The sequence below is a fragment of the Nicotiana tomentosiformis genome, chromosome 6, assembly GCF_000390325.3.
Source record: "Nicotiana tomentosiformis chromosome 6, ASM39032v3, whole genome shotgun sequence".
In the NCBI taxonomy this organism is placed as follows: domain Eukaryota; kingdom Viridiplantae; phylum Streptophyta; class Magnoliopsida; order Solanales; family Solanaceae; genus Nicotiana; species Nicotiana tomentosiformis.
The window spans coordinates 105,393,292-105,420,397 of record NC_090817.1 but is presented as its reverse complement, the minus strand read 5'-3'; the positions used below and the strand labels follow the sequence as shown (position 1 = coordinate 105,420,397).

Genomic DNA, 27,106 nt, shown 5'->3' with positions numbered 1-27,106 from the left:
AGGTGAGCAAAAATGATGAAATCATAAACAGCCCCTCTGGCAAACCTCGCAGTCACTCGTGCCACTCGGACATACCTCACAATCACTCTTGCCACTCGGGCATACCTCACAATCACTCATGCCTCCCAGTCAATCAGCACTCGGCACTCGCACTCAGTAGGTACCTGCGCTCACTGGGGGTGTGTACAGACTTCGGAGGGGCTCCTTCAGCCCAAGCGCTATAATCTGCACTGACAACTCACGTGCTGCAGGGACAACTCACGTGCTATAATAATAAAGTATGTTGCAGGCGGGCAGCCCCGATCCACACTCATCCTCACAATCAAGCCATCGGCCAATATCAAACATGTTGCGGCGTGCAGCCCGATCCCATAAATATCCTCACAAATCAAGCCCTCAGCCTCACTCAGTCATAAATTTCTCAAGCCACTCGGGCATTTCAGTAAAATAGAGCATTCGGCCCAAAACATTTATATGCATCAAAATAGAGTCATAAAATTGAGTTATGTGATAAAAAAGTATAAACATGACTGAGTATGGATTTTCAATCGAAAACAATGAGAGGATAGTAAGAAAAAGCCCCTAAGGGTCCAAACAGCACTGGCGCAAGGCCCAAACAAGGCATTCAGCCCAATTTACAAAAACTCTTTCTAAAACATATAAATATCATATAGTTTCAACAAAGTATGCAACTTTACAGTTGCTACGGGACGGACTAAGTCACAATCCCCAACAGTGCACGCCCACACGCCCGTCAACTAGCATGTGCGTCACTAAAAATAGTAGAATGACACAAAATCCGGGGTTTCGTACCCTCAGGACTAGATTTACAATCGTTACTTACCTCGAACCGGTCAAATCTCTACCCCGCAATGCTCTTGCCTCTGGACTCGGCCTCCAAATGCTCCAAATCTATTCACAATCAGTAAAATACCATCAATATACGCTAATGGAATGAATTCCACAAGAAAAGCTACAAAATTAGACCAAAACCCGAAATTGGCTCAAACTCGGCCCCCGGGCCCACGTCTCGAAATTCGACAAAATTCACAAAACTAGAAAGCTGATTCACTCACGAGTCTAACCATACCAAATTCATCAACATCCGACATCGTTTGGTCCTTCAAATCCTTAAATTACTTCTCCAAAAATCCCAAGCCCTAACCCCTCATTTTCACTAATTACAATGACTAAACAACGGAAAATCACCATATATACAAGTATTAGGGCTCAAGCAACTTACCTCACTGATAGCCCTTGAATCACCCTTCAAATATCACTCCAAAAGCTCCACAAACTGACTTGAAAATGGTGGAAATGAACCAAATTCGTGAAGGGTTCTATTTATGGTTTCTGCTCAGGTTTTTCGCACCTGCGGCCATTTACTCGCACCCGCGCGACCGCACCTGTGGTCCAAGGAGCCGCACCTGAACAACTCACTTTTGCGCCCAAACTCCGCATCTGCAGCAAACCCATCGCACCTGCAAAGGCGCACCTGCGCGTTTCCTCCGCTTCTGCGAAGTCTGCCCAGCATTCCCCTTTCTGCATCTGCGCCCCAGGTTTCGCACCTGCGGGCTCGCAGATGCGACCTCCAACTCGCACCTGCGCAACCAGCATAGCCCAGCGTTGCCCGCACCTGCGCACTCCCCACGTGCACCAGCAGCTTCGCACCTACGACTCTTCCTTCTGCAGGTGCGGAAATAGCAGAAGCAGTAGCTCCAGCTGCAAATTCCAACTTCGACAAATCCGTTAACCACCCGGAATCAACCCGAGGCCCTCGGAACCTCAACCAAAAATACCAACAAGTCATATATCAACATACCAACTTAGTCGAACCTTCGAATCACTCAAATCAACATCAAATCATCAAATTACCCTCGGATTCTAGCCTAAGAACTTATAAATTTCCAAATTCGGCAACCGATGCCGAAACCAACCAAACCACGTCCGAATGACCTCAAATTTTGCACACACGTCACAATTGACACTACAAACCTACTTCAACTTCTGGAATTCCATTCCGACCCCGATATCAAATTTTCCACTACCGACCGAAATTGCCAAATTTCCAATTTCGCCAATTCAAGCCTATTTCTACCACGGACCTCCAAATCACATTCCGGACGCACTCCTAAGTCAAAAATCACCTAACAGAGCTAATAGAACCATCAGAATTCAAATTCGAGATCGTTTACACATAGGTCAACATCAGGTTGACTTTTTCAACTTAAGGTTCTAAATAAGAGACTAAGTGTCTCATTCCACTCCGAAACCACTCCGGGCCTGAAACAACTAACCCGGTATATCATAATATAGCTTAAGAGCATAAAGGAAACAGAAATGGGGGAAACGGGGCTATAACTCCCGAAATGACCGGCCGGGTCATTATATCCTCCCCCACTTAAATATACATTTGTCCTCGAACATGCCAAAAGTTGTTCCAAAAGCCAAGAAATGGTTGTGTAACTTTCCCATGCACATACCCGGGGGTGATCCCACGTCACCCTATCCCATACAGGTCCGATAGCATAGCATAAGTGAAATTCCTCAATTCAACCTAGCCCACAAGCCTTCGAATCAAATTTCCGACATCCGAAATTTCTTATAAGATCAGAAGTTCGCATCTACATACCGTATAAGTCTGAACAAGCTGTACCAAAAGCCGTACCCATAACTCAAATACTCAAATTCAAATACCGCATAGCTCGAATGCTCGAAGCAATGATTTCAAATCACAGTATCAAGTCAAATCAACCCAGTGTTGGTAATAAACATCATATCAGACAAAACCTTGTTCTAAAACCTTTGTACACTGCCGATGATGAAAGAAACATACCGAATTCATAACCATTCATTAGACCAACAGGTCATGGAGCTCCCGTTCCTTCTCCAAGAACTATAGCCAATTTCAAAGCCGACTTCTGATATTATCCTCCCAATTATGCCACAATCAAATCTGATAGCATCCATTCTAGGCCCAATGACCTCGTCTCATCCAACACGACTACTCTAATGACATGACACATCAATACAATCTAAAGCCACAACCCGTGCAATCCGTGCACCATATAGCAACATTCCAAATATACCCAATCGTAACAATGACCCAAACAGGAGAACCGTTCCGCAAGCTCGACGAGTACCACCCCGACGCAATGCTAAGAACCCATCACACACAGCAGAACCATAACACACGAATCTTACATGAGGGATCATATTTCCACATAACTCTACTGCAATACGCGACCTTATCCAAATACTGGTCCATATGAAACACCTCAAGCCACCCTGCTAAAATCAACAACCATGCACAATTCGACATCAAGTACCCAAAGTGCATTACCATAAACACGAAAAAGCAAACGACACCATGCCATATAAAACTTGAAAGAACATAACCAATACGTCATCAACCAAGCAATATCCAATACTATTCTCGCTCAAATTCTGCTATAAGGCCACAATAGAACCGTACCATATATGCATATAACCACGAATCACAACTCCTCGTAGCATAGAAGAGTAACTCACAGATCATTTTAGAACATGAATAAGCTTCACAGCAACTGAAGGGCACATCCTTCAACAATAGCAGTATGGAGCCAATCAATCTGGCTCGGTGTAGAATACACATCCTAATTGGGCCTACCAATGGGCCCCCAAATCAACTATGGTCAGCCACCAGTAGATAAACAACCTCCGAAAGTTCACAATGACGGAATCATAATACCTTCTATCATCTGGCTAGCTCCGGCCATAACTTCACAGTCCACAACCGTGAAATAATCTGCTTCTGAGAACTCCCAATCTCCAATTCCATAGAACACATGAATCACCATATTTGATTCCACCTCCACCGCCCGAATGCCTAACACCTCTCTCATACACAATCATACCACGAGAAATACTTAAAATTCTTCAGTTCCACCTCGCAAAAATTTGAATATCAACAGTCGATCAACTAGGAGAGTGTCGCAATACCAGCGAAGTACCCATAAATCAAAACACACTGCCCCTTCTGAAATGTACACTCTCATCAAGCTATACCAGATAGTAATATCATTTACCTAGTCATCGAAAACCGTTCATGCTACCTAAGAATTTATGTCCTTCCCTTCAAAACTGAACTGTGACCGTGTACATGTAAATCTTATTCCCGCACAACACACCACATCTATTATGCCATCGTGTGACAAGCATAAGAATTCTATTATCAACTTTGAGTCACTAGCAAATTACATACCTTATTAGTCATAAACCTCTTTCTTGCTTCTTTCTAGGAGGAAATCATAACACACAACACGTTTCGTATATCGGTAGAAAATATCCGGTTCAAACCATAGTAGAACTCATCCTAAACACTTTGAAATCCATTCGCACATAACCAAGCTATCTGAACTGAATTCCTCTAACTCCACCAAGCCACACAGGTTGCCAAATTCGAGAGCATTGCCACGAAATACCTATAGATACTAGCCACATCATAAGTACCCAAAGAACCGATCATACCCGTTACTGTGCTAACCCAACCTACTACCAAGTTGTCCTATTTCTCCAAGTTCTTTCTAAATTGCCTTCAAATTGCTACTTTTTCCTTGTTAGAACACTACTATCCTTAACTAAAACTTACCCCACGAACTCTAGCATAGAATCACGCCGCCCTAAGGCTTATAAGCCGCCGAATTCCCTTTATGTATTCCAAAGGTTCCACAACCAAAATTGCTTACTCCGAAGAGACTTTATGTGAACTTAAAACTGTTTTCTTCATCTTCTTGATACTGAAATGCATAATTCACAATGATATAAGATGCCACGAGTCTCAACACCGTTCAATGCAACTCCCAGTTTTCTAGCCATATTTATAAATCTTGAATCCATTGTAACCATTCTCGAATTAACCGACCAAACGGACCGAAACGACCTGTGCCCCATTAGCACACCAACACCCAAGGGAATAAAGAGTAACCCACACTCCTACGCAACCGAGCAAATTCCCTCTCCATGTACACTACATTCTCTGTGAATAACCACTCAATTATTTTATGGTCCTCCTATAACCATAGAGTGTAATACAACTTCTGTCCAGAAATTCCTTTACCCGAGTCATCCTCGATCTCGACCTCTGCAAGTCATAACTGATTCACCAGTATACCCCGAACCGAAACTAATATGACCCATAACCATGCAATCAACTCGTCGATAGCAGACTCCCCCACTTAGCCTTAAGTTGTTATTATATAAAATTAGAACCCGTAAGGATTTCTCCTTCTCAATTACCAAGGTCTCACACCGTTAACCTTCCAGACTTCTCGAAGTCTTTTATTAAGCCTTTCATGAACATTCTGAATCTCCAGCCAAAATCACACACGCGACTTCCTACCGGGTAGCAAGTAATATTCCTTGCAAAAGCTTCATCAACATCACGCCACCGCTAGTTGCACACAGGAGATAACCCACATGTGGAATTCCTTACTGACATCTTCCAATGACACTGCACTGAGTGCAACGACCACTAAATCCGTAAATTCTCCTAAGTTCATGCTCGCCCACCATTTGTATAAGTCTGCACTTTCCCTATTGACATCAACTGTACGTCAACAATATCTTCCGAACTCAAGTCATATTGCACCTGACACGATAATCGAATCTTTACGCTTTTATTCATTTCAAACACACTCCTTTCTGCCATATTCAATTTTCCTTTGTACACTAACCATCACTCCAAATAGAGTATGCAGGCCGATTCACATACTAACACGATTTCAAACCATTCTACACTTTCTCAAGGCGCACGACTACCCTACTAGTAAATTCATATGCTAATCTGCCACTCTTACTTCGGTTAAATTATCTCCTTTAAGAAACTTCTCAACCTCTACTTCTCCTACTTGACCTGCTAGTACTTCAACCACCGCGAAACACTTCCCATCATGTCTTCCCTCATACTTTGCTACCCAACCGCTGCATCAAATAGAAATGTATCTATGTCGCACCTGAACCAATAAAATGTTACCGACTCTAAGTCTCTTCGAAGATCATCTTTCTCGAGCCATCAACATCAAAAATACCCATTCGCAACCACAATTACTACACAATCACTTACTCTTCTTGAATCCAAACTCATTGACAAGACATGAGAATTTAATTTGCCCAAAAATTTAACAACGTGAAAGATCCTTCAAAACATTCACACTCGAGACCGTACGTCACATCAAAATGAAAATCAAGCACCCAATGGTCTTCCTTTACATTTCAAGGAAACACTTCTCATCACATCCAAATCGTCTTAACACATCCCACAGTTATATCATACTTATCACAAAGCCATTCCACCGCTCATCGAGCCATAAATTCCACTCGTAAGGGCATTACCGGACATATGAGTCCAAATGTACAGGTTACAACTGAAGCTACCGAGCCAAAACTACGGTTTAAACCTGGCCTCAAGTCCTCCAGACTAGCCCATCACCAAAACATATAATACACATCTCGAACCTCGTTTATAGAATCACAAGCCGGCGATGCACAACTGATATCGAGCGCTCATGTGCGCATACGAATGCATGGAAGGAATTCAAAGAGTTATGTTTCAAGCTGAATCAATTTCGCACGATAGAATACAAGAAAGTGAAATTTTCCTAAGGGTTCTGCAGCCTCTCGAAGATAAGTACAGACGTCTCCATACCGATCCGCAAGACTCTACTAAACCCGTTCATGACTCGTGAGACCTATGTAACCTAGGCTCTGATATCAATCTGTCATGACCCAAACTAACCCCTATCATGATGGTGCCTATCGTGGAACTAGGCAAGCCGACTCATTTCTAAAACAAACTGATGTTTTTATTTCAAAGATAATTTCAAAGTTATTTAACAGAAACACCTTCGTAAAGGAGTTCCAATTAAAATAAAAGTGCGGAAGGAAAAGCCCGACATCGGGGTGTCACTAGTCATGAGCATCTACTATAATCTGTTTACCAATATCAAGGCTAACTCAGCCTGGAAAATAGCTAAATACAACTAGAGGAAGATAAGAGGGAGGAGAGCAGGGCTGCAATCGCCATGCAGCTACCTTGCTATCCCCGGGAAAATCTACAATTAGAATAATCAACAACTGCTACCGTGTCCAGCTACACCTGGATCTGCACACAAGGTGCAGGGAGTAATGTGAGTACGCCAACTCAGTAAGTAACAACAATAAATAAAGACTGAGCAGTAGTGACGAGCAATAAAGCATATAACGTTCATATCAGGAAATCTCAGTAAAATACCACATGCTTTTAAAATCAGGATTTGAATCAAAACATCTCGTTTAAACCCAGTTCCAGTAAAAATCATTTAAAGATATTTTTCAACAGTTTTCAAATAGAGGAAAAATGCAAAGGTGAGCAAAAATGATGAAATCATAAACAGCCCCTCTGGCAAACCTCACAGTCACTCGTGCCACTCGGACATACCTCACAATCACTCTTACCACTCGGGCATACCTCACAATCACTCATGCCTCCCAGTCACTCAGCACTCAGCACTCAGCACTCGCACTCAGTAGGTACCTGCGCTTACTGGGGGTGTGTACAGACTCCAGAGGGGCTCCTTTAGCCCAAGCGCTATAATCTGCACTGACAACTCACGTGCTGCAGGGACAACTCACGTGCTATAATAATAAAGTATGTTACAGGCGGGCAGCCCCGATCCACACTCATCCTCACAATCAGGCCCTCAGCCGATATCAAACATGCTGCAGCGTGCAGCTCGATCCCATAAATATCCTCACAAATCAGGCCCTCGGCCTCACTCAGTCATAAACCTCTCAAGCCACTCGAGCATTTCAGTAAAACAGGGCATTCGGCCCAAAACATTTATATGCATCAAAATAGAGTCATAAAACTGAGTTATACGGTAAACAAGTATAAACATGACTGAGTATGGATTTTCAATCGAAAACAATGAGAGGATAGTAAGAAAAAGCCCCTAAGGGTCCAAACATGGCATTCAGCCCAATTTACAAAAACTCTTTCTAAAACATATAAGTATCATATAGTTTCAACAAAGTATGCAACTTTACAGTTGCTACGGGACGGACCAAGTCACAATCCCAAACAGTGCACGCCCACATGCCCGTCACCTAGCATGTGCATCACTAAAAATAGTAGAATGATACAAAATCCGGGGTTTCGTACCCTCAGGACTAGATTTACAATCGTTACTTACCTCGAACCGGTCAAATCTTTACCCCGCAATGCTCTTGCCTCTGGATTCGGCCTCCAAATGCTCCAAATCTATTCACAATCAGTACAATACCATCAATATACGCTAATGGAATGAATTCCACAAGAAAAGCTACAAAATTAGACCAAAACCCGAAATTGGCTCAAACTCGGCCTCCGGGCCCACTTCTCGAAATCCGACAAAATTCACAAAACTAGAAAGCTGATGCACTCACGAGTCTAACCATACCAAATTCACCAACATCCGACATCATTTGGTCCTTCAAATCCTTAAATTACTTCTCCAAAAATCCCAAGCCCTAACCCCTCATTTTCACTAATTACAATGACTAAATAACAGAAAATCACCATATATACAAGTATTAGGGCTCAAGCAACTTACCTCACTGATAGCCCTTGAATCACCCTTCAAATATCACTCCAAAAGCTCCACAAACCGACTTGAAAATGGTGGAAATGAACCAAATTCGCGAAGGGTTCTATTTATGGTTTCTGCCCAGGTTTTTCGCACCTGCGGCCATTTACTCACACCCGCGCGACCGCACCTGCGGTCCAAGGAGCCGCACCTGCGCAACTCACTTACGCATCCAAACTCCGCTTCTGCGGCAAACCCGTCACACCTGCGAAGGCGCACCTGCGTGTTTCCTCCGCTTCTCCGAAGTCTGCCCAACATTCCCCTTTCCGCATCTGCGCCCCAGGTTTCGCACTTGCGGGCTCACAGATGCGACCTCCAACTCGCACCTGCGCACTCCCCACGCGCACCAGCGGCCTCGCACCTGCGACTCTTCCTTCCGCAGGTGCGGAAATAGCAGAAGCAGCAGCTCCAGCTGCAAATTCCAACTTTGACAAATCCGTTAACCACCCGGAATCACCCCGAGGCCCTCGGGACCTCAACCAAAAATACCATCAAGTCATATATCAACATACCAACTTAGTCGAACCTTCGAATCACTCAAAACAATAACAACTCATCAAATCACCCTCGGATTCAAGCCTAAGAACTTTTAAATTTCCAAATTCGACAACCGATACCGAAACTAACCAAACCACGTCCGAATGACCTCAAATTTTGCACACACATCACAATTAACACTACGAACCTACTCCAACTTCCCGAATTTCATTCTGACCTCGATATCAAATTTTCCACTGCCGACCGAAATTGCCAAATTTCCAATTTCGCCAATTCAAGCCTAATTCTACCACAGACCATCACATTTTGGATGCACTTCTAAGTCAAAAATCACCTAACAGAGCTAACGGAACCATCAGAATTCAAATCCGAGATCGTTTACATTTAGGTCAATATCCGGTTGACTGTTCCAACTTAAGGTTCTAAATAAGAGACTAAGTGTCTCATTCCACTCCGAAACCACCCCGGGCCCAAAAAAACTAACCCGGTATATCATAATATAGCTTAAGAGCACAAAGAAAATAGAAATGGGATAAACGGGGCTATAACTCTCGAAATGACCGGCCGAGTCGTTATAGGGTGTGTACCGACTCTGGAGGGGCTCCTTCAACCCAAGCGCTATATCAAGCCAAATCATGGCATAAATCGCTCAGGCCCTCGGCCTATATCAAACATGCTGCGGCGTGCAGCCCGATCCCATAAATATCCTCACAAATCAGGCCATCGGCATCACTCAGTCATAAACCTCTCAAGCCACTCGGGCATTACAGTAAAAACATGGTGCTCATCCCAAAACAATATTTATGTGCATCAAAATCGAGTAATAAAACTGAGTTATGCAGTAAACAAGTATAACTATGACTGAGTATAGATTTTCAATCGAAAACAGTGAGAGGATAGTAAGAAAAGGCCCCTAAGGGTCCAAACAACACTGTCACAAGGCCCAAACATGGCATTCAGCCCTATTTACAGAAACTCTTTCTAAAACGTGTAAGTATCATATAGTTTCAACAAAATATGCAGCTTTACAGTTGCTACGATATGGACCAAGTCACAATCCCCAGCGGTGCATGTCCACACGCCCGTCACCTAGCATGTGCGTCACCTCAAAATAGTAGAATGATACGAAATCCGGGGTTTCATACCCTCATGACTAGATTTACAATCGTTACTTACCTCAAACCGGTCAAATCTCTACCCCGAAATGCTCTTGCTTTTTGACGCGGCCTCCAAATGCTCTGAATCTATTCACAATCAGTACAATATCATCAATATATGCTAATGGAATGAATTCCACAAGAAAAAATATCAAATTATCCCAAAACCCGAAATTGGCTCAACCCGGCCCCCAGGCCCATGTCTCGAAATCTGACAAAATTTACAAAACTAGAAATCACATTCACTCACGAGTCCATACATACAAAATTTATTAAAATCCGACATCGTTTGGTCCCTCAAATCCTTAAATTAATTTTTTCCAAAATTCCAAGCCTTAACCCCTCATTTTCGCTCCAAAATCCTACTAATTAATGATGAACAAAGCCATAGATTCACGAAATTTATACCATTATGGGTTAGAATCACTTACCCCAACGTTGCTCCTTGAAAACCTTCGAAAAATTGCCTCCCTCTCGAGTTTCTCAAATCTAAAAATTGAAAATGAAGACAAAACCACGAGCTGGGGCTTTTCTGCCCAGCACAATCGCACTTGCGGCCTCTTTTTCCGCTTCTGCAATGCCGCACCTGCGGAAATTTCCATCGCAGGTGCGGAACTCACTAAAGAGCCCATATTCTGTATCAGCGGCCCAAAGTGTGCGCCTGCGCTTGCGCACCTGCGCGTTACTCTTCGCATATGCGAAGCCAGCCCAAAATTCTCCTCTCTGCACCTGCGCTCAAGGCCTCGCACCTGCGTTCCCAGCCTTGGCCTTCCATTTCCGCATCTGCACAACCCCCATGCGCACCAGTGACCCCGCACATGCGACTCCTCTTTCCTCAGGTGCGGAAATAACAGTAGCAGCAGCTTCAGCTGAATTTTCCAACTTCGACAAATCCGTTAACCACCCGGAATCACCCCGAGGCCCTCGGAACCTCAACAAAAAATACCAACAAGTTATATATCAGCATACAAACTTAGCCGAACCTTCGAATCACTCAAAACAATATCAAAATACCAAATTACCCTCGGATTCAAGCCTAAGAACTTCTAAAACTTCCAAATTCGACAACCGATGCCGAAACCAACCAAACCACGTTCGAATGACCTCAAATTTTGCACACACATAAAAAATGACACTACGAACCTACTCCAATATCCGGAATTCTATTCCGACCCCGATATCAAATTTTTCACTGCCGGCCGAAATCGCCAAATTTCCAACTTTCGCCAATTAAAGCCTAATTCCACTCCGGACCTCCAAAATACATTCCGGACGCGCTCTTAAGTCCAAATTCACCTAACAAAACTAACGGAACCATTAGAATTCCAATCCGAGGTCAAATGCTAAAAAGTCAAATTTGGTCAACTCTCCCAATTTAAAGCTTCAACAATAAAATTCTTTCTTCCAATTCGGTTCCGAAATACCTGCAAACCAAAACCGACGATTCACACAACTCAAAGTACATCATACGGAGCTACTCATGCCCTCAAACAATCGAGCGAAGTGCAAATGTTCAAAACGACCGGTCGGATCGTTACGGTTTTATGTGAAGAATAGTCTTCTGTGAAGATAGTTTTTGAAGCTTATTAAAGAATACATGATGGTTTTAGTCAAACTATTTTGTTTTTAGAATATATAACTTTGTTGTCTATAAGATGTTGCTGAAGGAATACACAACAACCTCTAAGTTATGTTGTCTTCATTTTATTCAATTTAACTAAAGCTTCAATGTGTTTCACTGAATTATCCAACCTCTAAGTTATGTATTCAGCAGAATGTAATCATTGTTGTCCAGTGTGTATTCTTATGTATTCAGATATATTTTTAATTAATATCATTTATGAAATTCCCATATATGTTCACTTGTAAATTTGTAATACAAGTCATGTATTCATTTTATGCAGTGTATTCACTGTAGTTATTGTTTTCTATGTTTTCAATTTATTCACTATATTTTTATTGTATTCAATGTATTTCTCTGTATTCCATGTATTTTAATGTTTTCACTGTATTTATTGTCTTATACTTTTTCAATCTATTCACTGTATTTGGCTATATACAATGTAATTCTATAAATTTAATAAATTAAAGACACTAAATAATTTAACATTGTGTATTCAGACGTATTATATATTAAAAGAAATATAGTTACATTCTATATTAACTGTTTTTGTGACTGTTTTTTCTGCTGCTCGTTGAATTCAATGTATTCTGAATACATAAGAATACATACTGGACAACACTGAATACATTCTGCTGAATGTAGAATGGATTCATATCTTTTTTCAATTAATATTATTTATACTGTTCATATAGATATATATGCAGTATGTATAGTTATGTATTGCACTATTGATGACCTGCTCTACCTCATTTCTGTATATAAATCAATTTGTAAAGATATCACTAAACAAATTTTTTTGTGATTTGAAATTAATAAATTTGATACACCAATATATCAAAATGTAATATAAAACTTTAGAAAATAAGTGACATATTGTAATTGCAGTATTTGAATACAGAACATGAACTAATTCCTACGTGGAGCATTTCTACAAGTACGCTTATTATGTCCTCCATGTCCACATATACTACACGAATGTTGATTTTTCTTCTGAAATAATTCACTAAACGGCTTATCGCGCTTCTTCTTTGGCCTTCCAGGAGGTCTTTTCCATTTGGGTGGTAAGACAACTTCCTCTAATATATGTGCGGGTATATTCCATTCACTTCTGTCGGGCAGTGGATACACCGGCACCTCGTATGTCATTACAACAGTTTTTGGTTTGTAATACTCCGAGCAATAATCTTCCGGCATTAGAAACTTGCTTTTCAAGAAAATCCAAGCATGTGGGCATGGTAATTCGTCAACTTGGAACCTTCTACAACTGTATTTTTTCTCTAGGAAGCAAACGGTGTAATGCCTTCCTTCATCGTTCACCATATGCAAGTGTTCAATCGATGGTACAACCTACATTAAACAGAGAAATATAAGTATTATTTACATAATAAATATCTCAAAGAATATACGTATTAATTATAGAATACGTGTATTCACTAAAAACAGTTTAACTACATGTATTAATATATGATATGTATGTATGAAATACAATGACATACAATGAAATACAATAAAATGTATGGAATATAGCGAATACATACTATATTAAGAATGACAGACTATTGAAGATGAACACATTTAAATAAGGAATACAGTAATATACATTAAAATACAGTTTATCTGCTATAAAGTGCATCTAATTTGAAACAAAACTATTGAATACAAACAATGAAGTGCAAATGTATAAACAATTAATGTATACATATAATAACCAATTTTACTTTGTTTCATAAAACAGAATACATGCACAAGTGCTATAATACAATGTGCATGCAGTATGTTAATAGTAGAAATTGTATAAGAAAAAAATACATGTTACACCAGTTCTCAATACATGATGCAAGGACTGAAAGCAAAAAAAAAAAAAAAAAAAAAAACTTACAGTCATACGTGTAGACATTGCCTCATTCAAAGTAAGCATCTCCTGGTATTTTTTCCCAAGCGTTGTGTAGGTGTGTGAAGTTTCTTTCCGATTGCTACAATTCCAACGTCCAAACATCTTCCTAACTTCTTCTAGGAAGTCGTATATTGGCAATTCTCTTGCTAATACAAGTGCGGCATTGATTGATTCAGCAATATTTGACGTCATGGTCCATCCCCGGTTAACAGGTGCATACAACCTAGCCCACTTTTCGTACCCAGCTAATTCCAAGTATTCTTTTACCCCAATATCTACCTTCTCCACCTTTTTTATTAGACTATCAAATTCATCCCGAGTATATGCTTTTGCCATCGAGAAGTATATCTCGCTCAACTTTGAATGACTATTTTTGAATTTCTTATATACATTGTTTCATAGATGCCATATATAAGCAAGATGTACCGTATGATACACTCTCGATACAGATTTGATGATGCTCTCATTACTATCTGAAACGATGCACATATTTTTCCTCTCACCATATGCTTCCTTGAATTGCTCAAAGAACCACGACCAAGCAACATCGTTCTCTGAATCAACAACACCATATGCTAGCGGCATAATATGACCTGTACATACAATTGCATACATATATATATAAAAAATCATTCAATATGTATTATGCAGTAGCATTAACAAATTTTAGTATAATCCATATATATACATATATATTTAACAGGCTCACCTGAACCATCCAACGTGCTAGCCGAGACAAATGTCCTTGTGTATGCCGATTTTAGGTGGCTGCCATCCACAGTGATCAAACCCCTTTATAAAAGTATACAATGATATATACAAATACAAAAACTCATTTTTTGGTGACTTTACCATTCTAATATGCAAACCAGGATATGTCATATCCAGCGTATAAAAGTACCCTGGTAATTTATTGTATGAATCAGCTGGTTCACCTCTAAACAAATTCATTGCCTTTTCTTTAACCCTCCACGCCAACATTAACTAACATCTACACCAAAGTCTGATTTCACATCATCAGTTATATCCTTTGGGGTGTATTTCCTCTTATGATTAGTAAATTTAGACCTAATCATACCACCAATAAAGCTACTACTTGCTTCACGTTACTCATACACCTTATCATTTAAGGGACATGCATGCTTATCATTGAACTCCTTCACTTTGAACATTTGTGATTTGTTAATGCTAGAAGCCTTAAATCTCCATTCATAATCCTTTGAAATACATAATAATGTATAGCTGCAAATAACAACAACAACAACAACAACCCAATATAATCCCACTAGTGGGGTCTGGGGAGGGTTGTTTGTATGCAGACCTTACCCCTATCCTAGGGTTGAGAGGTTGTTTCTGATAGACCCTCGCCTCCCTCCCTCCAAGAACTCCCCACCTTGCTCTTGGGGTGACTCAAACTCACAACCTCTTGGTTGGAAGTGGAGGGTACTCACCACTAGATCAGCCCACTCTTGTCGAATGTATAGCTGCAAATACATTTATGTAATATATATACGATCAGTTATGTATGGAAATGAAATATAAACAGAAACTATAACTGATTTCTCTACCTACAACACGACATTTTCATTTGGCAACAAAATTGTCTATATGGAAACATACAGTGAAATACAATGTTTCTTTCTTGAGTGCACTATAGTTTCTTGAGTACACTATAACTTTTTTTTAATACATATGAACAAAGTGTTACATATGTATACATGATTACAGAATACACTCATATACATGTTAATACATTGATACACATGTATACATGATTACATAATACACTTATATACATATGAATACAGTGTACCTGCTATAATTGTTTCAGAAAACTCGGGTACAACAACACTAATACATGAAAAATATAACGAAGGAAATCATATATTATCAAATATATATTATACAGGCTGTATTTTTTAAAAAATTTCCATGAATACGTTATACAAAAATTTAGAATACATATTAATACAATTTTATAAAACCTGTTGTTCAAAATGTTGTAAGTTAGAACCCCCAAACCTGATAACATTAGACCTATCAATTCGGAATTGAAACCTTTCAGCAATTGCATAATGCTCCATCACCACTTTCAATGTGGCCTTATCCTTATATACTTGTCCATCCATGACCTCTCTTTGGTTAGTTTTTAAAATGATCAAATCCCTTTCCAATTCGAACACATCAATTGGTTCACCTGAATTGACTGACTCAAGAGCAAGTGTATCAATTGTATCAAATTTACTCACCCCATTTGTTTCGTCAATTCGCATTAGGTCGCCTTGAATTAAACTAGTCCATTATTGTTATACACAAAGGATATATCCCGAATTCTCTGTTCTCTTTTTTTAACTCTACATACACCCTGTAACCCATGTCATTGTGTATTTTTATTGGCGTGCAATTTCCTTCCACTTTATATTCAATTTTATTTGACTTTGAGCTCAAATCTATGGCAAGTTACTTCGAAATTAATGCAACCAAAATCATTGTATGTCGCATATTCCTTTATCAGTATCCCCTCAATCAAATAATCGACATAGTTATTATCACTATTCCACTTGCCAGAATGACGAAGTAGCACTGTTAAACTTGCCATCTGTAAAATCGAATTGCAGTCTATTTCTGTATATACTTGTATGAATTTCGAACAATATTCGCGTGCCAGAAATTTTACGAAATTAACTAGAAAAAAAAAGGAAGGATTCAATATCTGGAGATTGCTCTGTTTTGTGGCATTTTTCGACTGCAAATCTTTTCTAAAACTGGAATACAAGTTTTGTGTGTTATAATTGAGTTAGTTGAGTTATATTAGGAGTCTATCGCATTAATTGATTCACTTATAATTTTTAAACAGCTCAAGGGACCTTTTTTACGCTAATTTAAGTTATTGTATTCTCGAATACAGCTCGCGAATACATATGAATACAGTCTATGCGTTAGCTGTAACTCCTTTTTTCCGCCTACTTTTCCTATTGTATTCATGAATACATTATATTAAATACATCAAATACACTCTATAACAAGTTAAAGCATAGCTATAGGAAGTAATTGAGTAAATGGTAGCTATAGCAAGCTAATAACCACTAAACAATAGTGGTTTCTGAAAATTAAGACAATACCAGACCAAGAATCTTAATCTTCCTTCTAAAAATAACATAAAATATATACTATAAAATACAAAACTAATTCTAATTAATTAAAATAAATAATATTATATTGTGAAACTATTTTTGGTATTTTCCAAGATAATAAAAATAAAAGTAGAGGAAACTAAATAAAAATCCTAGTAAAATACTATGACTAAAAAAACATTAATGAAACTATTTTTTGTGTTTTTTTAATTTTATGATTTGAAATTAAAATAAAATAAACTAAAATTGTATAATAACTCAAGTAACTATTTTTAAAATATTAAAATACTAAAACTAACTTTAAAATTTGTGTGGGTCAAAATTTACGTGCTTACAATGAATAATACAATATTCCAAACATATTTCTTCAAAAGGAGATTCACATTCACTGTCTCTATTACTTTGTAGAGACAACCACATGAACTATTGTTTGTATCACGATAGAGCCAGAATTAATAAATGGTAAAATTTTTAATCATTAAACAAATCTGACACAATCGGAATTAATAAACAGTGAAATTTTTAATCTTCAAACCGAATGATATCTGATATAACCAGATCTGATAGACGGTGAAGTTTTTTAATCTTCAAACCGAGTAATATGTGACACAATCAAATTTAATAAACGGTGAAATTTTTAATCTTCAAACCGAATAATAAATTAGAGTAAAAAATCACTAATATTTTAATCTCCAAAATGAGTATAAAGTCACTTAGACTTTATTCCGACAAATGAGTAGAAAGTCACGAATACTTTAATCTTAACAAACGAGTGAAAAATCACGCAGATTTTGATCTCGAAGCAGGAGTAGAAAATCACGAAAATTTTATTCTCCATAACGGGTGTAGAAAATCACAAGAATTTTAACTCCCTTTCCAAATAATTTTCCAACTAGACCATTATAACAATTTAAACAGTTTGATATATTTCTCCAATCAAACACATATATGTTCATCTTTACATATATTATATTCATTATCTCAAGATACTTCAAGTATTATTGTAAGCCTAATTCATGTCTTACAACTTTGAAAATAACCATCCACATATATTTATGCATGTTATCAAATTCTATATCAACTACTCATAGTTTTTCATATAGTCAAAGGAATAACAAATTAACCGTATGTTATTCCTACTCATGCATATATTCTAAATATATAATATCATATCATCACATAATAAATATCTACCCTCAATTTATAGACACAAAATTTGATATACCACCAAAGGGTAAAATATTATTAGTGAGTAGAGTAAATAGGTATAACCCGATATTGTAACGACCCACCGGTCGTTTTGACTTTTAGAACCCCGTTCTTCTAAATAAAACTTTCCATATGTGCTTTAATAATTTATGACTTGTGGGGATAGTTGGTTCAGGATTTGGAAGTGTTTGGGTTGAAATCGGAACACTTGGTTCCTTAAATTGGCTTTAAAAGGCCAAGTTTGACTTTGGTCAACATTTTAAGCAAACGGACTCAGATCAGTACTTTGAAAGTTTCGGTAGGTCCGCATCGTGATTTGAGACTTGGGCGTATGCCAGGAATCAAATTCCGAGGTCCCTAGCCCGAGATATGACATTTTGATGAAACAATTAAAAGGTTTAGTTTAAATAGTGACCGGATATCGAATTCTATGCAAACGACCCCGGAATAGAATTTTGATGATTCCAACAGCTTCGTATAGTGATTTTGGACTTAGGAGCATAATTAGAATTTTATTTGGAAGTCTATAGTGAAATTAGGCTTGAAATAGCTAAAACAAGAATTTAAGTTTGGAAGTTTGACCGGGGAGTTGACATTTTGATACCGGAGTCGGAATACAGTTCTAAAATTTTTTATAGCTCTGTTATATCATTTATGACTTGTGTGCAAAATTTGATGTCAATCGGAGTTGATTTGATAGGTTTCGACATCGAATGTAGAAGTTGGAAATTTTAAGTTTCTTTAAGCTTGAATTGGAGCATAATTCGTGGTTTTAGCGTCGTTTTATGTGATTTGAGGTTTCAAATAAGTTCGAATGATGTTGTAGGACTTGTCGGTATATTTGGTTGAGGTCCCGAGGGCCTTGGGTAGATTCCGGGTGGTTAACGAATTGAAATTGAAATTTGAAGAAGAGTTGAGGCAGCTGATATCTGGTGTGATCGCGGGTACGAAAACTCCATAGAGCGTGCAAAGCCGCGGGTGCGAAAAATTCATCGCAAGTGCAAAGCCGCGGGTGTGAAAAATCCATCACGGGTGCGAAGCCGCGGGTGCGAAAACTCCATCGCGGGTGCGAAGCTGCAGGTGCAAAAAATCCATCGCGGGTGCGAATCCGCAGGTGCGAAAAATCCATCGCGGGTGCGAAGCAGCAGGTGCGAAAAATCCATCGCGGGTGCGAAGCCGCAGGTGCGAAAAATTTTGCCGGGGCGCGATGATCGCTGGCCAGTGAGTGTTTAAAGCAGGGATTTGAGCATTTTTGCTCATTTCTTCATTCTTGGACGATCTTGGGAGCTTCTTGAGAGGAGAATTTACCTAGCAACTTGGAGGTAAGTTAATTACCACCTATTTCAAGTTAAATACATAGTTTATATATGGATTTAGACATGAAAATTTGTAAAAATTTTGAGTTTTGAAGAAAAATCTAGAAATTGGTATTTTTGATTTTTCACCACGGAAATGGTTATGGAATTGGATGGAAATTATATATTTGAGTTCTTGAGATTATGGGTAATGATTCCCTCTGGAAATTTTCGAAATCTGAGCATGTGGGCCCGGGGTGAATTTTAGAAATTTTATCATTTTGGATAACGTAATTTATTTAATAGATAAATTTCGAATCATTTAGCATATATTAATTATTTTGTATAATATTGGGATAGTTTCGGATTTTTCGTCGTCGAATCGAGAATTCAACACGACGTGGTAATCGGAAAGTGGACTTTGAGACGAGATAAGTCTCTTGTCTAATCTTATGAGGGGAAAATTACCCCATAGGTACTAAATTAAATAATTGTTGCTAATTGTGGGGGCTACGTACGCACGAGGTGACGAGAGTCCGTGCGTAGCTACTATTAATGCTAAAGTCCGGGTAGTTTAGGACTCAAAGCATAAATTACTTGTGTAAATTGTATTCTTTATTAATAATATTATTTGATGTGTATATTGTGAATTGTTATGAAAGGTAGTAAAAGTTAAAATTTTCATATGCTTAATTTTTGTTTAGATTAAATAAATTGTTAAAAGAAATTATTCATCCTCTCGAATTTATCTTATAATAAACATACTCTCATTCCCGAAGGTACATAAGAAAAATGTCCTCCTTTCTTGTGGAGCGGGCCGAACGCCTCGGCAGGATAGATGCATCTATGAATTCTATCGCACGTCCCTCGGTAGTGTACACGACACTCTAGATTGGGCCGAACGACCTCGGCATAAATCGTGCATAATAATAATAATTACACGATACCTTAATAGTTTAATTCAGCTTGCGAAGCTAATTGATAAATTGGAGAATCCTTGGAATTTAATGAATTGTTATTCCTGATTGTTAAGGAATTAATTGTTATTCCTGTAAATGAGATTAATTGATAAATTAGAAATTATTTGAATTAAAGGAATTTAATTAATATATATTGAGAATTGTTGCATTTGAAGGAATTTGATTATTTCTGCTGGTTAAATAAATTATTGTAAATTCTGTGAATCATGCTGATTTAGATATTCTAGTTTTATTTAAATTATTATTATTGACCCATAGTGAGTGTCAAAGTCGGCTATGTCGTCTCTACCACTTCGAGATTAGGTTTGATACTTACTGGGTACACGTTATTTTCGTACGCATACTGCACTTGCTGCACATTTTATTGCGCATGTACATATATGTATAGCGGCCTTGTGGGCGCAGAGGTATGGTTAATAATTGTGGGGACATAGGTGAGCTGCATTTTATATTACGATCCGCAGCTAACAGAGTCTCCTTCAGAGTTATTATATTTTCCTGTCTAATTTGTATTCTGGACATATGTTGTATTTTATTTTTAATTTCCTAGTAAATGCTCATGCACTTGTGATACCGGGTTTTGGGAATGGTTGTGAATTGTTTAGAAATTTAGTTGCTAAAACTATTTATCATTTAATCTATGAGTTTTATCTTTACTATTTCATTGAAAAAAAAATTATTTCAAAAATACTAAAATGGGTAATTAAGTTAATTGATTATGGTTGGCTTGCCTGACAGTGGTGTCCGGCGCCATCACGGCCTTTTTGGATTTTGGGTCGTGACAAAATGGTATCAGAGCACTAGGTTCACTTAGGTCTCACGAGTCATGAGCAAGTCTAGTAGAGTCTTGCAGATCGGTACAGAGACGTCTGTGCTTATCTTCGAGAGGCTACAGGGCTATTAGGAATACTTCCCTTCTTGCTTCCTCCTCGTGCGATTCGATTCCTTTGAGGCTTATGCCTACATTTCCTTCATATTGAATCTTATGCGACGTGAAGCGCTTGTTATACATTGAGGATCGAGGAAATTTTTAATGGTACTACAGATGTAGTGCAGGATGCTTCTCCCTGTGTAATTAATTGGGCTATTGTTGTCGCCTTGCGGAAGGACGCTCTATCATTTCAAGTTAAGTATCAGTACTGCCTAAGGTTTTGAAATTTGGCATTGATTGTTACGACGATTCGTGCGTTGTTATCGCACGGTGTTTATGTAATGGTAGAATGCCTGTCTATGTGTCAGGGAGTAAACAACTTGAAAGAAGGTTTTCTCAGTACATGATTCAGAGGTTCCATGTTTTAATTCTAGCGGAGAAAAGGCAATCGAACTATGAATGTTCAGGTTTGGGGTTGATGGAGTAACGAAACTTGATATTTTCGAGTGTGGTAGAGTTCTCAATTTTGATGTGGTGTCATCGCCTTGTAAAATGCGTTAAGGTTCGCCAGTGTTATGGTTTTCTTCAACTCGCCTTCACGGCGGGGTGTTAGGAATTGGTATAGGGGAAGCAGTCATTAGAGATCGCGGTGTGCAGTGATTCAGGATCGAAGCAGCGTTTCTAGTATTGATGACTCGAGAATGATGATCGTCAGAAAGTTTTAAAGCTGGTAACGAGCTATTGGTTTAAGTGCTACAGAGACGGATTTTGAGTTACGGCAACAACTGGGCAGCGAAGGATGAGGAAGGACATGTGGAAGGTGCCTTGCGGTGGTTAGGTTCCGAAAAGGCCAAGTGTAAGAAAACAGAAGCAGAGTAGTTGCTTAAAGGAGATGGTTGACCAAAGTGGAAGAGTGGCAAGGTAGCACATGGGTTACGTGGTAGGATGATTACACGTCTTGAGGAATGTTTGGAATGATTTGGGATGTAAAATGGACAGTGACTAGGTCTACAGACTTAAGTTGTAATATTAGCTACTATATTGAGGAAGATTGGATACGACATGAGGGAGTTGCTTGATATGAAGAAGGATACAACATGACTTTGGATTGGAATGTATTGCCGCACCTCTAGTTGACGTCCATGAGGAGTGAACGGACTGATGCAACTGGTGAATGAGCTCAGACTCAGGATGATCTACTGATTTCGTAGTAATTGCACCCAGTGCAGCGATGTTGGAATATGTCAGCATGTAATTTCCACAGGTGGGTTATCTCCTGTAAGCAGGTTAGTGGTCGCGTGGTGTTGACAAAGCTTCTGCGTAGAATTCTACTGGCTACCCGGTAAGAGATTTAATATGTAAATGTGGCTAGTGGTTCGGAGTGTTTATTAAAGGTTAATAGAAGGATTTTGAGAAAATTTGGCGAGTTGCGTGTGCAGGATCATGTCAACGATGAAGAAAGAATCTCGGTGGATTCCAAAATTTTGTAATTGTAGCCTTAAGCTAAGTGGGAGAGCCCCACCGTCTATGATTAGATTGCGTAGTGTCAACTTGTGCGATTTCTGGTTATCGGTGTATTGGTGGGTCATTGCAACTAAGGAAAGAAATCAGTGGTAATTTGAGCAAAGGATTTGGGGAATGTGTGCCATATTTGTCCTTATCAATTCATATTCGATTTTTGGAAGACTCGGAGTTTATGCTTCGTGTAGATATAATGCACAGGAAAGTGAAACAGTCGGATGTTTCCTTGATAAAGTGTCCATGTGCTAGTAGGGCCTTGAAATTGATCATGTTTGGGAACAAGTCAGAGCAAGTGACTCGCAATAACGGTTCTAGTGGATTCAAAAATTTAAAGTGTGGTGTCTAAGGATCTCGAGTCTATAGTATGGTTGAGCATCGAGCTTTTGCAGCAGATTATGAAACAGGGCTTGAAGTACTCAGCGTTATCTTCAGGTTGTGGTGTAGCATTAGAGAAACGAAAGAAAACAACTTCGGATTCATAAAAGAAGTATCAGAATGGGTGTACCGGTTAAAGATGTAAAAAGTGCGCACAAGAAGGGATATGAGATAATTAGTGGGTTTTGAAATAGCGTGGTCTCGTGAAATAAGGTCACTTAGGATGAGTGCGGATTTGAGTTCGTGATGTAATGAATGGAGCTATTATTATTTCTAAGGCAAGTTAAGAGTAAATTGAGAAAAGATGGATCAGCTAACAATGGTTGAATCGACACGATGGTGGCAATGATCAGTTCCTTCAACGCATTGAATTATGCATGTGATTTGTGGCGGTACGTGCGAGGCTTGACGACCGCCATAATTGATTTTATTTGGAGGAATTCAAGTATTATGACATGTTATGTGTAGAGGGATCCCAGAAGAGTTATGGTGGTTTAGACCACTACTTGAGGCCGGTATTTTCTACGGATATGGGAATTCAGTCACGTGTTGCAATGGTTCTCTTGAAATGAGTTAAGAAGAAGGTTTCTATATGATGAAGTGTTTACCCTATTAGTGGTTCGGGAGTTATGATGGAATTCTTGTACTCCTGCACATTGGCGTGGTTAAGTGCACTAAGTAGCATGGGATTCGAAAGTCGAGGATTTAAGATTTTGGTTCGGTATTGACAAGGATGTCATGAGCTCGGATGAGCAGGAAAGGGATTTAGATGTTTAAAGTAAGATGGTATTGTTTTTGGAATCCTCTAAGGTCGATGTCAGGTGTAAGAGACCTTGTGTATTGATTTGTGGATTCTTGATATGCTTTACAACATTAGTGTAACCGGTAGTATGGATGTGCAAACTTGTTACCTGGTGCGGAAGGTCGTGGAAGCGTGTCTCACGGAAAGATTGTGTAAGAGTGACATGTAGTCACTTGATTGAGTGAAGATTGAAACCAAGTATGAAGATTGTGGTAATATCGTTGATTCAAGAATTTATGCCTGGAGGGCACTCGGTACATTTGGTTGTGGACTGTGGAAGTTTGTTCTGATTATGATGGCTATTCTTGTGTGTTATGGGAAAAAGTGTTATTATGGATCCTTGAAAGGTTATTAGCCTAGTACGGTGCTATCGGAATTGGCTTGAGGCTTGTGGATGGATTTAAATATGAATACGGGCTCTATATCAGGCCAGATGTGTTCATTTCAGCATAAAAGCTCCCTATGGAGGAGTATTCGGACGTTGGATGTCATTTTGTCGTCGGTTATTTCATGTAATACTATATTGTGCCGTGTGAGTTATGAAACGATTTGATAAATTTCTTATGTGTTGAAGTTCCGCGTAGCGATGGTGTTATGTGAGCAGGATGGCTCTCGAGATTCAGATCATATATCGCACCTTAGTTGTGCTTGACTTTTGTAGCGTATGGCGTTGTCGGTCCATTCAGGGATGATATTATGCACTGAGCATGCTTATGTCCGATATTCGGATATTTTGTAGTAATGAGCATTCTAGCTCGGTAAGTATTTTCTTATAGATTCTTTTTTGTGCTGATCGGGTGGCATGCTGCCACGAGTATATTGTTTGGATCGGGTTGCACGCCGCAATGGTATCATGTGTGGATCGGGTTGCACGACGCAATGGTATCATGTGTGGATCGGGTTGCACGCCGCAACAGTGTGATGTCGAGTACAGTCACCTATATTCTATTTTGTGTGTTTTGTGTCCCGTTTTCTGAGGAAGGTTCATGACACCTTTTCAGTTGTCTAATTAGTCACGTGGGTTGAGTAATCCTTTCCAGAGTTCATTTTCCTTATGTATCGCAATCGAGACCATAGCTTATTAGCTAATTGTGGCATCATATGAGGCTTTTTGATCGTGTCTGAGGTGGTTTATTGTCTGAGCAGCTTATACTTGGTGAGACGAGATTATTGGATTCGGAATCAGTGCGATCGGATTATATGGAGTGTAATAAAGAGCAAATACCATTATTAGGTTATAATGAGGCAATGGTTCTTGTCAGAAGGAGAAACTCAATAATTGTTGACTGGGCAGTTGGTTATGAATTTCTACACATTTCTTCCATCGTGGAAGCATTTCAAGAGTTAGAACAGGACTTATATGTATCATGAGGTGCGTTGTGAACATCAGATTCGTGGAATTTTGGCTATTGTTATCGGAGGATGTTATTATAGTCATGTGAATGATGCGGTGCATAGTCTAAATTCAACAAAGGTATGAAATCCTGTATTGGTGCATCGTTTAGTGATTGATACGACATTCATAGGTTGGAAATAGGCATGGTGGAGAATTCTGGATGTTAGAATTGGGCTTTAAGGCTTATTTGCCTAAATAAAGGGGAGAATTTTCAGATTGGCTCGAGTTAATGTGATCAGCTGGGTGTGGTAGCACGGGTAGGTGCACGAGGTGTTAAACAGTAATTTTGGATAACTCCGGAACACTCCTTAGCAGGTTCGAGGACGAATGTATATTTAAGTGGGAGAGAATGTAACGACCCAACCGGTCGTTTTGCCTTTTAGAACCCCGTTCCCCTAAATAAAACTTTCCGTATGTTTTTTAATGATTTATGACTTGTGGGGATGGTTGGTTCGGGATTTGGAAGTGTTTGGGTTGAAATCGGAACACTTGGTTCCTTAAGTTGGCTTTAAAAGGTCAAGTTTGACTTTGATCAACATTTTGAGCAAATGGACTCGGATCAGTGTTTTGACAGTTTTGGTAGGTCTGTATCGTGATTTGGGACTCGGGCGTATGCCCGGAATAATATTCCGAGATCCATAGCCCGAGATATGGAATTTTGATGAAACAATTAAAAAGTTTAAGTTCAAATAGTGACCGGATGTCGAATTATATGCAAATAACCCCGAAATAGAATTTTGATGATTCCAACAACTCCATATGGTAATTTTGGACTTAGAAGCGTGATCGGAATTTTATTTGGAAGTCTGTAGTGAAATTAGGCTTGAAATGGCTAAAACAAGAATTTAAGTTTGAAAGATTGACCGGGGAGTTGACTTTTTGATATCGGAGTCGGAATACAGTTCCGAAAATATTCATAGCTCCGTTATGTCATTTATAACTTGTGTGCAAAATTTGAGGTCTACCACTTCGAGATTAGGCTTGATACTTACTGGGTACACGTTATTTTCGTACTCATACTGCACTTACTGCACATTTTATTGTGCAGGTATATATATGTATAGCGGCCTTGTGGGCGCAGAGGTGTGGTTAATAATTGTGGGGACATAGGTGAGCTGCATTCTATATTACGATCTGCAACTAACAGAGTCTCCTTCAGAGTAATTATATTTTTCTGTCTAATTTATATTCTGGACAGATGCTGTATTTTATTTTTAATTCCCTGGTAAATACTCATGCACTTGTGACATCAGGTTTCGGGAATGGTTGTGAATTGTTTAGAAATTTAGTTGCTAAAAATATTTATCATTTACTCTATGAGTTTTATCTTTACTATTTCATTGAAGAAAGTTTTATTTCAAAAATACTAAAATGGGTAATTAAGTTAATTGATTATGGTTGGCTTGCCTGACAGTGGTGTCCGGCGCCATCACGGCTGTAATGACCCGGCCGGTTATTTTGAGTATTACAACCTTGCTTCCCCCTCTACTGCTCAAATTGTACTTTACAGTTGTTGTGTGAATTGTCAGGGAAAATGGTTCGGGTCCGGTGAGGTTTTGGAATGAATTGGAACACTTAGTTCCAAAGTTTAAAGCTTAAGTTAAAATAGTGACCGAATGTTGACTCATGTGTAAACGGCCCCGGAATGGAGTTTTGATGATTCCAATAGCTCCGTATGGTGATTTTGGACTTAGGAGCGTGTCTGGAA

The 27,106-nt window shown here is 39.0% G+C and overlaps 1 protein-coding gene across 1 annotated transcript; it reads right to left on the bottom strand.

Annotated features, from left to right (window-relative positions):
• Window positions 1–12,827: 12,827 nt before the first annotated feature.
• LOC104099049 (uncharacterized) lies at window positions 12,828–14,151 on the bottom strand. Its single transcript, XM_009605924.1, has 2 exons — window positions 13,801–14,151; window positions 12,828–13,268 (listed from the first exon to the last, which is right to left on the bottom strand). Exons 1-2 carry the CDS (start codon window positions 14,149–14,151, stop codon window positions 12,828–12,830), a joined length of 792 nt encoding a protein of 263 aa, XP_009604219.1.
• Between the last annotated feature and the right edge of the window lie 12,955 nt (window positions 14,152–27,106).

Bases quoted from the DNA above. Each gene is read 5' to 3' on its own strand.
- LOC104099049 (XM_009605924.1), bottom strand. From the start codon at position 14,151: ATGGCAAAAGCATATACTCGGGATGAATTTGATAGTCTAATAAAAAAG. The intron at 13,269-13,800 runs GTAAGTTTTTTT...TGTTTAATGTAG, and splicing joins CAATGTCTACACGTATGACT to GTTGTACCATCGATTGAACA.